The sequence below is a fragment of the Corvus cornix genome, chromosome 6 (genome assembly GCF_000738735.6).
Source record: "Corvus cornix cornix isolate S_Up_H32 chromosome 6, ASM73873v5, whole genome shotgun sequence".
NCBI classification, from domain to species: Eukaryota; Metazoa; Chordata; class Aves; order Passeriformes; family Corvidae; genus Corvus; species Corvus cornix.
The window spans coordinates 5,547,116-5,560,443 of record NC_046336.1 but is presented as its reverse complement, the minus strand read 5'-3'; the positions used below and the strand labels follow the sequence as shown (position 1 = coordinate 5,560,443).

General features: G+C 43.8%; 1 protein-coding gene across 1 annotated transcript in view; it reads left to right on the top strand.

Annotated features, from left to right (window-relative positions):
- Positions 1 to 13,328, top strand: part of GRK5 (G protein-coupled receptor kinase 5) — a 151,871-nt gene that overhangs the window by 53,530 nt on the left and 85,013 nt on the right. The window contains exon 2 of the mRNA XM_039553527.1: positions 8,909 to 9,004. Coding sequence (XP_039409461.1) covers positions 8,909 to 9,004 — 96 coding nt within the window. The remainder of the gene's footprint in view (positions 1 to 8,908; positions 9,005 to 13,328) is intronic.

Here is a 13,328-nt window from a genome sequence, read left to right as displayed (position 1 = left end):
AAGGGGGAAGTCTCCCCTAAAGCCGGCCATTTCCTTTTGCATCAGTCCTGTGCACCCCCTTACGCCTTTTCCCTGGTATCCACAAAGAATCTCCTTCCTCCAAATCAATGTCTGTGCCCACACCTTTTCCCCTCTGCCAGGTGGTTGCTGCAACTGGCAAGTGCTTATTGTAGCCAGGCATCTCAGGGGGGTTTCACCCCCTCTCCACGTTGTCCCTATGGCACGTTTGAAGGCTCCTCATCTATCTAGGGTTTAATTTATGCTTTATGCATGTGTCTGAGAAACTGGTGTGTTATTTGACCACAGAGAGCAAGGAAGATGGTACTTACCTGCTTTTATGGGGAAGAAAGATGTGTCTGGTCCTCATCCCAAACAGAAAGTGACCCAGTCTGAGATGTCATGATGCTGTCCTGTTTTTCCTGGCTGACTCTGGAAGCAAAAGGACTGAAGTGTCACAAAAGGGAAGTTCCCCTAAAACAGCTCTGGCAGTATAGCCCATACACATATACTAAGGAGGTTCCCAGCCTAATCTTCACCATTTTTAACATGGATTTCTGGGTTCTTGTCAGAACATCTCAAAGCTTTACCAATTCTACCAATTTGGTGGAACTAATAAGTCAGCCAGGCCTAATAAAAGAGCCTGTCTCAAGCCATTAATTTTTCATGACGTTTACCAAAAATCTTTTCTTTAGTCTTGTTGGTGAGTTTATTTAGGTGAGGGTAAAAAACCAGAATAGAACATAATTCTCAGAGCTTGGCTACAGACTGCTGATAGGAACACTTGAATTCTCACCTCCCCTCCAGCTGGATCTCCTCCCCACAGTTCAGAAATACTCCTTGTAAGACTCAAATGTCAGGAACACAGAGGCTAAGTTATTTTTTTAGATACTGCAGAACTATTTACAGGAGAAAAAGCCCACACAGCTCTTTGACAGGGACAGACAGAACCCACATCGTTTCCTGCTCAGGGCTGGGTTTTTGCATGTTCTCCCTCTGGAACTGGCATCGTATTTTTCAGGAGAGCTGAGCCCCATGTAGTTGTCTGTACCAGGGCCAGGTTTCCCTGCAGTCCTTCTGCCTGTCTCGTGTTGCTAAACATCAGAACTGCACCTTATGGATCAGCAAATCAGCAGAACTTTTTAGATTTCTAGTCATTTATCTCAGTGTCTAACTAGGACCCTGGAGTCCCTGTAAGGTATTTTGGGTTTAGGGGCCAGCCCTAAGAACATTTGGGCTGTTTGAGGCACGCAGCTCTATCCAGGAGCACTACACATCCTTCTGGGCAGTCTGTGTGGGCAGTACATGGTCTATGTGTGGGTGATGGGTTCATAGACTCATAGAATATCCTGAATTAGAAGGAACCCACAAAGATCATCATCTTAACCATGCACAAGACCACCCCAAGTTGCATTTGCAGGTTTGGGTTTGGAGGCATTGGTTGGTAGCTTGCATGCTTGTTGCTAAACAGGGTAATAAATATATAGAACAGGTCATAAGTTTAAAAGCCATTGCTTAAAGAGGAGTTCCTTCCTGGAAAGATGTTATCAAGCCCTATTCAAGCAGGATTTCTGGAGCAGGGATTTGCATTCTTCCTTTGGAAGAATGGGAAGCACTCTTACAGTCAGTGTAACTCACAGCAGTGCAAGTTAACTCAAAGGAGTTGGTAAGAAATGCGGGAATTTAGAGTCACTCAAACATCCAGCTATGGGGAGACCACGTTCCTTGTTTAATTCTTCAAAGCATGTGACAGTTAAGAACATTTCTGACAAAAGAATCTTCCTTTCGGAGAATGACGTTTTGTCAAAAATTAAAGGTTTGCAGGAAAGTGTCTGTTCAAAAGAAAAGATGATTTGCTTTTTCTACCTTCTTATTGACAATATAGAAACATCATTTTAATGAAGTAAAGAATGTCAATTTGCCATACCCATTTTGTTCCAGTGATATAATATCTTAGTACTCTATTTGATACGTTCTATGATAATGTTTTGACATTAGAGAACTGAGATGACTCAAATGTTATCGCAGTGAGATGGTTTAATGTCTTTAAATCAGAATTTTGTAGAACTTTGAAATATGGTCTCAACTCCAGTTTGGAGGAAAGGTTCACTGAGAGATTTAATATTTTCAGCAGGGTGATAACCTTGAATCTGAACAGCTCTTTTCAAAAGCTTGGTCTCCCAATGATCCCAAGTGATCATTGTTACTGAAGTGTGACAATTTTTTTTCTGTTATCCACACTATTGATGGAGAAAATACCTCAAAAACCCCCAGACAGCCCCCCAGACATGTTGAACCACCCAGTACACGGCAGTGCATTCTAAACCCAGAAAAACTGCCTGGGTTTGTGCCAGTAGCAGTAAACAGTAAACAGTAGCCTTGTTTACTTTGAGGTCAAGAATAGGAAATTAAAATTTCGGGCTCTTCTTAATTTTACTGTTTTAGATTATAGCTGGCTTTATTTTTGTAAGATTTACTGTTTGTTTGTTTTTTAATAGATTGTAAATCTGCAGTAGACTTTGTATCTTTTGGATTATTTTTGTTTGTGGCATAAAAGCCAACAATCTCTTTTTGCTCATTTATCAGCTGCAGATAAACACAGTGCAGTTAAATACAAGGTATAAAAGAGGGAGACATCATAATAGACAAAGTATAGGTGTTTATAGAGGGGGAAATTAAACTGCATCCAGGGAAATTTGTGACCAAACAAGTCTCTGTTAGCATAGCAGTGAAATGTAAAAGCAGTATATGTGAACTGACCCACATAACCCAAAGAAAACTTGTTCAAATAATCTCAAATATGCATTAAAAATATCCAGTGGAGGATGTAGGCAGAGTTGTATGGACAATGCCACAAATTGGGATGCCTGCTTGAGACTAACAGAGGAAATTAAAGGCCTGTTTTCTAAGTTTAGTTAAGTCCTTTCAATGTGCTCTGACCAGGCATAAAGGTAGCTTGTGTAAAGACACCTTTATATTCCTAGGGTAGTAACAAAGTGGCCTTGACATATGATAGTTAAGCCCTGAGGATCACTCTTCAAAGACTAATCCCTTAGCTTTGTCTATCCCTTCAGGGCAGTGGATGTTACTAAAGCATATTATTAACGTTATTATTAACATAAAAAACGTGTTGTTAAAGTCATGTTTCAGCCTCTCATCAGTATTTACAGTACTACCTGACCTCTTCTTTGAATCATAGGTAGATATTCCTGCAGTGTTTATCAACACTGACTTCTGTAAGCCACCATTAATAGGACTTCAGATGCCAGTTGCATACAAAATATTTTGCCCTCTGGTAACCAGACTGCAAAGCCAGCCTGGCTCTGCTGGGGAGAAGCTTGTGCTTGTGAAATTCCCATCAGTGTGGTTCTAGAGGCTTAAACATGAAATACATCTGCTCTTCATTTCCAAAAGGCAGTGAGGTGTTTTGCACAGTGATTGTCAGGCTTAGGTATTTGTAGCACCATTATGAGCAAACGTTCTGTGACAGCAGGGGAGATGGGCACAAAACCCTTACCATGGTCTGTGACTCTTCGGAGCCGCGCTCATCAGAAAAGGCTGCGGGAGATAAGGACAGATTAGCGTCGGTAAGAGGAGCTGTGTAACGTGATTCTCTTCTGAGGGCTTGCAGTGGACTTTTTGTTGTATCTGATAAAAGAGAGCCTCTGGAGACCGGTCTGCAGAAGCACTGCACCCCAGTCGATGGTGGACACCCACCGGCTTTTGGGAATCCAGCCCTCATGCTCTTTGCATTTTCATTGGGCTGACAGAAGGGATTCATAGAGGTTCCTAATGGTCTTGTAAGTGCTTGTTTTAAGCACAGATTAATCAGGAGTATCATCTAAGATCTTTAAGGAATGAAACTGGGGGTTTTTTTCTGCTTTCCCAGAGAAGAAGGGCAGGATGAAGGGTGGAGAGCAAGCAGCATCTTTCATTCTCTGAAAACAAGCCAGTTTTATTTGCTAGTGCAGCTGAGTGTAGGTGGAACTAATATGAAAGAAGAATAGTGAACCTGGGAGAACTTTTACATGAATCAGGTCTAATAAGGGTGAAACTGTTTGCCTTAGAGGCTGGATGTATTAGACATGAAAAATCCTAGGGGAAAATGATGGGCTGGTAAGTTTTGTTCATGCTGTCTCATTAGGATGAGGCACTCTAGGAGAACAAGATTAAAATTAGTATTCTTTTCCTTCACAAATACACAGTTAATCGTTGGTATTCACACCCACATGAGACATGAGGGCATTCAACAGTTCAGGGCGTTTGCCAGGATCATAAGAACAGCCTGCATCTAAGTTGCATAGATGCTAAAAAAGAAAAAGAAATTGCTTGGAAGCAATACACCTCCATGTTTTGGTAGCCATATCCAATTAACAGAATTTGGAACAAATTTAATGTTTTCCAAGTACTTCAGAAACAGCTTTCCAAGATCTTCCTCTGAAGCTGTCTGCAGTCCATCCCTTACTGGCCAGACCTTACTCTAATATGGCAATTCCATATATAACACAGAGCTTCAAACACCTCCATGGGGCAGAGTAAAGAAGGGGTGGCAAGAGGAAGAGGAGAAGAAACGTAAACATCTTTTGAGTGGAAATAGGACACTAACCATGTTTTTTTTTGACTTTTAATATTTTTGGAGTTTGTTTCACTGCTTTCACTGTGTAATCAAGGCCTTGCCTTCTGAGGGTACTGAGCTCTGTGCTGTTGTTGGGAAGGCCTTGGGTGATAACCCAGGTGCTGTTGTGAAATGGAAGATAGAAGCTGTAATCATCCTCCAGTGATCTGTGGATTAACCAGATTGCAGTTAATACAGCTGAATGGAATATTTGGCTGTCTTGGATTAGCCAGGCCTGGCAGCATGGGGTGTACTGCTGGCTTATCAACTTGGGCAAGAACAGAGCAGCAGTAGGAAGCCAGCTTATCCATCCTTAAAATCCACCTTGCACAGTGGCATGAGGCACAAATGGAATATGCTACAGGCATGGTGCTGGAATAAATTCATCCAGCAATATGTTTTACTCTGTGTTGTGAATAATCTTCACTCATCTGAGCAGGAGCATGGCTTGATGCTGTCTTTAGCAGAATTAACAGGCTCAAAGCCTTGGCTTCTTCAGCTTCATCTTCAGCTCTGTCCTCTGATTTCTCATGTAATTTTGGACAAGCCACTTAATATCTCACTGGCTTAATAATATTTTCCTGTCTCCTCTTGATGTTAGGAGAGTAACTATATGCTGAATAATGGAAGGGAAAAAAAGGTGGGCACTTTAGGCTAAGGGTAGCTCCTGCTGGCAGATGTTTTACATGTGCACCTCTGGTTATGTCTCTCTCCTTGCAGGCAGAGATCAGAGCTAGATTTGCCATGTGGCATCACAAGATGATGTGATAAATGCCATGTATTTTTCAGTAGGTAAGATGTAGAGCAAATGCCTTTTGTTTCCTGCAGGACTGGTTGACGTGTTAGAGAATTAGCTCCAACCCTCAGTTTGCAAATGCTGAGTTGCTGAGTGCACACAAGGAAGCGGGGCTGAGCTTCGTGCTGTTCTGGCAGCTCACCTTTTGTCGTCAGCAGCAAAGCAAAATTTTAAAGCAGTCAGACCCTCCGACACCACAGGATGGAATTTACATTTAAAACATGGCACACCTGTCAAGTCCTGCCCTGAGAAGCTGCCTTGAAGAACGCAAATCCTCCTGCACGGAGTAGACGGTGCAAAGGCAGCAATCACAGCAACGTGTGAAAAGCTTCCCTGTGCAACCTGCACCATGACCTATTCAGAGAAACCTCCCCTTTTAGCTTTTAGCTCCGCTAGACAATTTACTCTGCCTCAGCTGTCTCACTGCATTATGTCCTTCAAACCCCCCCAGAATTAACGTTTGGAGCCAGCAAACACTGCTGGCTCCACAAGAAAAGCTGAGAGTGGAAAGGTCAGGTCGATTAAAGCACTTGATCAGAATCTTTAACATAAAGACGTCACAAGCAAAGCAGTAACGCTACTTCACGCTCAGCTAAGAGCAAATGATTCATCAGACAAGGCTGCTTATTTTTGGAGGATAGCCACAAAAGAGGAGAGAACATGCTGGCTGTATTGATCACGGCTTTAACGGGGGGCCGCAGAGCCCTTCCCCAGTTTTGATGGAAATTTAATGTCAGAAATACATCATCCAATGTAAATACATCAATATATATTTTACACTGAATGGATTTTAAAAATGTTCTGGCCTAGCTTAGCAGAATCATATCACCTCTGCACAAATCTCAGAGCTGTCACTTACCGCAAAGGGCTATTTTGCAACATTCTGCACTGCTTGACGCTGCTGAAGATGCAGCCTTTTTGGGAGGACTTCTGTAAAGATGGCTGGAGAAGCAGGTGTGCTCTGGAATCACTAGTGCTTGTGCCTAGAGGGTAGACCTTCAGTGGGTGAAGATGTACCAGTGTTGAGCAGATGCATCCTAAAGGATGGTTTCATCTGGCTTATCCCTGCTGCAGCCTCTGTCCAGAAGTGTTTGGAAATACTGTTGGAGCAGGCACTGCTGCCCAGGCAGCTGCACATCCCTTGAGCAGAGAGCTCCTGCCTGCCCTAAGCAGTACCTCTGTCTGACCCTTGGTAAGCACAGAGTGGGTCTCTGCAGTGGCAGCAGCCAGAAATGAGGGGCACATGGAGGTTTATGTTGGGTATCAGGAAAAGGTTTTTCACCCAGAGGGTGGTTGAGCACTCGAACAGCCTCCCAAGGGAAGGGGTCACAGCACCAAATGTGTCTGAGTTCAAAAAGCATTTGGACAGCACTCTCCGGCACAGGTGTGTTTCTTGGGGTGTCCTGTGCAGGGCCAGGAGTTGGACTCCTGGATGATCTTGATGGGTCCTTTGCAGCTCAGCATATTGTAGGATTCTGTGATTCTAAGATAAATGAGTGTGAGGGAAAACACACAGAGAAGAAAAGTTCAGGGAAGAAATGGTTCAGAGAAGAAAATGCAGCTGTAGAGAATGATTGGAAGAGAGAAGGAAGCAGGAATCCCTGATTGGAAGGATCACTTTCCCAGAGGAGTATGCGAAGGGAGGGTGCAGGGAGAGAAGTGTAGTACAGTGTGATGAGGCATAAGGGCAGGAGCATTGAAGGAAAATGCCCCTGGAAGAGAAGGAAAAGAGGACCAAGTGGAGGTGGCAGCCTGGCATGCAGGAGCCACTGTGCAGGATTGCAGGACTGGGCTTTTGGGGACATAAAAGCCAGTGAAGACCCTTAGGGCTGCTGAACCCAACTTCTGTGGCCACTGGCAGCCAGAGCAGAGCCATCTGTGAACAGATGTGCTCAGGAGTTGGTGAACAGATGATCACAGTGCTCTCACCAGCCCACAAAATGCTTCCCAGCACCTTGCAGCCTACTTAAGGCCCTCAGCATGCAAGACCAAGAGAGCAAGACAGGCTCTCTGATGCTATGGGCAGAGGGATGGGAAAGGAAATGACTTCAGCAGCAGTGGTTGGGATGCACTGAAGACAAGAGGTTGAAGCAGAACTCATTACAGACATAAGGGGTACGTCTGTGTTGCAAAATACTGTGTGGTGGGGAGGCAGTCACAGCTCTCCATGCTTTCCTGCAGTCTAATTCCTGGAAAGGATAGCAGGGCTGTACTCCTGATAGTCCAAACATGTATGGCCAGTGCAGATATCTCTGCTCTACATTGCATACTGTAAAAATACAATCAGTTCCTGTCAATAAGAAGTTTAAAATAATTCAAGACTCTGTGATGGAAAAACCATTGGCCACCAAAAGCAAAGGAATAAAAGATGAGATGCTAAAGAAGCACTCCTGTGCCAAAGGTGACACCGTGTGATCAGAAATGCCCCACAGAGAGTAATACTTGTAATTTTTTTCCGAGGCTCCTGTTTTCTCTCTGGTGGTCTGCTACCTTTTGAGTCAGTGCTCTCCTAATTTAGCCTGCGCTGTCGTGAAGGACCCAACACACTCTCAGTCTGCAACTGTGACTCCACCAACCCCTCTACAGAATTAACTCAGCTCTGAATTAGTCACTCAGCGTGCCAGTGCATGTAAAATAGACTCAAGTGAATCAGATTTTGTGTGCAGAGACTGAATTGCAATAAATACAGCGACTCGGAGAATCCCGGTCTGCATGCGGGCTGTCATGTCCAGGGGGATACTCCTCCTCCGCTGACTGCGCAGCCTCTCCAAGCAGAACAGAAGAAAGAACCAATAAGAGATTTTTTCCTCATGAAGCTGTTCTTTTTCTCCCACAGTTCTCCTGTGGAAGCAGCAGTGACCAGAGTGTGTAACAGCAGCAGTAGTGCCACGTCGGCAGGATCCCTAATGCGAGGGGTGGGAGGGGATGGCAGGAACTGGATTTTGATCTTTAGTTTTCAGCACTTCCTTTGGGATAGAATCAGGGCTTGTCCCAAAACCAGAATGGGGGTGGATATCTGTGTTGAAAAGGTGTGAGTTGTAATTTTACGAGATTGTTTGGTTTGTGTGAAATGACTCTTGGTTGGGGCAGAGGCGATGCTGTCATCTAAACTGGACCTGGTGGGCCACAAGCCTGGACTCCCAACTTTTAGTGAGCTGATCTTCTGCCAGATGCCACCTCCTTGGTCTGTTCTAAGCCCAAACAAGCTCAGATTTGATCGGTATCATAAAATGGTTTGGCTTAGAAGGGACCTTAAAGGTCATCTAGTTGCAACCCCCCCGCCACGGGCAGGGATATCTTTTGCTAGACCAGGTTTCTCAGGGCCCCATCCAGGCTTTCATTGAGCACTTCCAGGGATCTACCTGTGCATCAACCCACAATATATCAGCTTTAATTATTAATGGTATCCATAAGAACTGTGACTGGGCAGGTAAACTCTAGGTGGAACTGTGGTACTATGCCCCCAAAGCAATCTAATCCTGGTATTTCTCTCTCTGCAGGGGGTGGAGGGAAACGCAAAGGCAAAAGCAAAAAGTGGAAGGAAATCCTGAAATTCCCTCACATTAGCCAGTGTGAAGATCTCCGAAGAACAATAGGTAAGAGCTTTTCCCTTCTTTGGAAGTATTGCACAAATAAAACATTCCATCAGAACTGGCTCATTAGAATGGCTTTAAAGGCACTCATCATTACAGGGAATCAGTTTACAGGTGGGCATGCAATGCACATTCCTCCCATGGTGCTGCCAGGGAAACTCAGCGTTTTCTGTTCCTAAAAGGGGCTGTGGACCAGGAAGGAGAGACTGGAATGATGCACTTGCAAGGCAGGGCTTGGGGCTGGCAGCATCCAGGCCCTTTGTTTTCCATACACAGGCTCCAGGACCCAAAGGGGTTTCACATCTGGGCAATACCTGGCATGTAGGACAGGGGCTTTCACTCAGTCTCACCAGCCACACTGGTCCTGGCTGTAAAAACATGTTCAGAAATGAATCCCCTCATCACATCTTGTATTCCCTTCTAATAAGTATCACCTTATCTGGGAGGAAATGAGACTTGCTGACTGTAGTTGAAGGTTAGCATTAATTATAGTCTGGAGATGATGTTTGAAGCAGCAGCCGCTGCTTCTGCCAGGCAGGTTTGCTCAGCAGCAACATCCTCTTTTCACAGCCACAACACTGCTTTATGGAGGTTTTTTACAGGACATGTAAAATTTCTGTAGCACTGCATTTCTCCTGCTCATACGTGCCAAATTTCAGCATTCTTTTGACTGCTGCCTTGGCAGACAGGGCTAGCAGCTATCTCCTTCTGCATTCTTCACTGGAAAGCCCAGGATTACTGGTCTCACCACAAGAGGTTAACTTCAGCATTTGAGGCTCCTTTTCTCTTCTACACATAAAATCCAGCCACTGGCAAGGAATGAATCAAAGGCAAGAATCTGTAACAACTGAGATAACAGGCAGCATAATTTGTCTAACTGGGGTGAACTCCTGAGGTCTGAGTGACAGTGCCCTGGCACTATTTACATTAGAAATCCACAGCATGTTTATGCAGAGAAAATATGTGGAAAGTTTTGTAACTCTTTTCATGGTCTCCTTCAGTAAAATTTTCTTCTCTCACCTTCTGTTGTAGAGCTAAAAGGTGGTAAAGAAAAGAGGGAAAGCAGGAGAACAGAGCATAGGTTTTTCCCAGTTGACAAACATACAAAGCCTGACCAATTTCTGAAGGTACAGAACCTGCTGGAAGCAAATCTGACTTAATATATTGTAATTTCTGAAGCGAATTCTCCCCATTGTTCTGTCAGCCTTGGTTTCTTAAGGGGAAAATGGCTCCAGATTAAATGCTCTCTCTTTACAAAGGTGTGCTATCCTAAAATGAGTAGTCTTAAAAAATTTTCTGCCAATTATTTCTGCTTCTGAAATGCTATTTCTGGCTTTTTTTTGTGTGTGTGTGTGTCAGTTTCATCCTAATGTAATTTGTTTCTCTTTTTTTTTGGTGAATGATTTGGTGATGTAACCAGGCAAGGGCCATTGTGGGATCTCTGGGTGGATTTGGTTTCAGTCAGTACAGTGATTACCTGTTAACTGGGAATTTTAGCAACTGCCTTTTCCACAGTGGGAAATGAGGTCCAAATTCTGGTTCTGTGACTCTGATTTTTGTCGCTTTCCCACTGAGCTGGAAGTGATTACACAAGGAATGAGGCACTGCTCAGCCTGAGTAAGGTCTCCTGTCCTTGCTGGCCCTACCATTTTCAGTAAATACCTGAAGTTGAAACATCCCAGACAAACAGTTGTCCAAACGTCTCCTTGCTCATACAGGGTGTCTGACACATCTTGGATGGGTGGGTCTGTAGCACTAAGTTGTTTTCGTGTGTATGGTTGATCCAAGGTGCTCCGGACAGATCCACTGCAGATCCCTTGCACTGGGTTCTGTGCTCCATGGACACCCAGGAACAAGTACTGATCACTGCAGTCTGGCCTTAAATTGCTTCTTTTACTGCCTCTGCTGAGGCACAACAACTTCCCTGGCTTTAACCCTTCTTCATTTGTTATTTTCTGCAAGTCCTTTAAAAGGATCTCAGGATTTCAGAGAACAAGTGTCTCCACAGGTACAGGGAGTGTACTGAAACATCTTTCTTGGCCCTTCAGCTGCTCTGGGACTTGCAGGTGATTCAGTGTCTTGCGGTGTCTGCACATCAATCCCTCCCCCAACAATTTCTTAACCTTCTAGTCAGTGCTAGTAATGAAATAGAGAGCCCAGGAAGGCTTTTTCCTCCAAGGCCAGGCTGGATGGGGCCTTTAGTGGAAGGTCCCTGCCCATGGCAGGGGGATTGGAACTGGATGGCCTTTCCAACCTTCCAACCCAAACCATGGTTCTAAACTTTATACAAGGAAAAGGCTACAGCATAATTCAATTTGTTTAGAGAGCAAGACAGCTACAGGCAGGTTCTGCTCATCACAGACCTCTCTGCTGCCTGTCCTCCTCCCAGCATTTTCCATCAGACAGAGTCTTGCCACTTCGGTTAAAAAAAAAATCGCCGCGAGTCTTAGAGGGTTGGATGAACTGGAGCACTAGGCTGTTGAGGTTTTGTTGTATTCCTCTTTTCTGGATGCTTCTCAAGAGCCTCTGGGGAAAGGCTGGAGGCAGGAATGGGATGGACTTTTTGATTTAGAGCAGTCCTGGACTGCACAGCTTAGTTTAATGCAGCCATAAGCTATGGATGGAAAATGCTGCTGTTGTAATTGTGGCAGCACAGCCTACATGTGTGTATAGATGCCCACATTTTGGTGTAAAAACGTGTGTGCTTTTGCACCCCGCTAAGATGTACTGAAAAGAGTCTGTGTCTTAAAAAAATAGTGTAGTGTGAAAAGAAATCTGTGAAAAACAGGAAGGCTGAAATAAACCAAGGGGCTGCGACCTGTGTTGACACAATTATGAGTCAGTTCATACCTTTTGGTTACCTCTGTGTTTACAGGAGACTCTGTGTTTGACTATCCATCATCTGGTGTCTCACTGAAAGACTTGCTTAGTAAAGCCCTTTTTTCCCCTCCTTCTTGTGCACAGAAATAAAATTCAAAACACCCGAGAGAAACACTGCTTTTTGATAAATAAACAAACTCTGGAAACATCTTTATTAAAAGTGCCATTTAGCCAAGGAGCTATTTTGTTGGACTGGACTTAAAAGCAACTTCTTTTCTCCTTTCTTTTTTGTCCAAAGTACGCAACACCTTTTGCAGGGAAATTCAGTGGCCTTCATTGTGTGCTAATTAAATAAGCAAGGGAAGCAGGGATGCTGCACTTTGCTGGGCTCTGAGAGAGGCTTGTATGCTATGAATGGCTAATGCATGTTTCCATTTGCAGCCCTCTTCCTGGCTGTATTTAATTGTATTAAAACAGCCGGCCCTTTCCAGGTTGGAAGATTTCCATATTGGCACCAGAGGCCCAGTCAATCGATAAAAACTGATGTTTGAGGCATAGTTACCATGACTCATGTGATGGATGCTGCTGTAGATGGGGTTCTGCTATCTTTAAAACAGATGACAGCTTAGCAAAAGAGAGATGTTTCAAGGGAAGAGAAAAAAATAGCAAGGAGCAGCTTTGAAAGTTCCTGCATTTGACTCGACATGAAGAGATGCCACAAGTTAGAGATATCCACCAGTTTAAAGGCCATCAGTAAACAAAAATCAGTAAAGAAAAAGTTGTAATTTTAAAGGCCAGAGTGTCTGTGATGATAAAAGATTCTGGATGTCTGCAAATATTTCTGAATGACGCAAAAGGTTCTGTTGGTTAAAAGTGTGGAATTTTTATTTATTTTGCTCAGACCCATTCTGTGCTTTTTTTCTTGCATAAAAAAACTGCCTGGGTGAAAGAGTTGATTATTCTGATCTTTGGCAAATTTTCATTTGCAACTGTCCAAATGCTATATAATAAATCAAGATTTTTTTTCCCCCCATAGATTGAACCTTGTGGGGAAGCTGCCACAGAATGTGTCTGTGTTTGTTGCATAGAGTGATTTGTTGCATTATTGCAGAAAACTTTTAACTCCTGTGGTAAAGCAGTTTCTGGTTGTGCATGATGCTCAGGTAGAAGAGAACTCTGAGGATTTCTCTTCTTAATATTTTCTGTGAGATTTCACAGTCAGAAAGATCAACACTGTTAGTACCAATTTGGCCATTCTTGGTTTAGAAATAAAAATAATCCTTCCTGTGCCATTTAACCTCTTACATGGCATTTGCATCCCATTTACCCAGGGTAAAAGCAGCTTGAGCTTCCAATCCTGGCACATTCTTTTCAGTATTGTTAAAATTACGCTTCTGTGTGAGAAACACTTTGTGGAGTTGGTGAACAGAGTAAGTGGGACAAAATTGAAGCCACAGAGTTCACATGCTCACTTTTTACAAAAGCTGGCTCTTTTCTCCCCCACTCA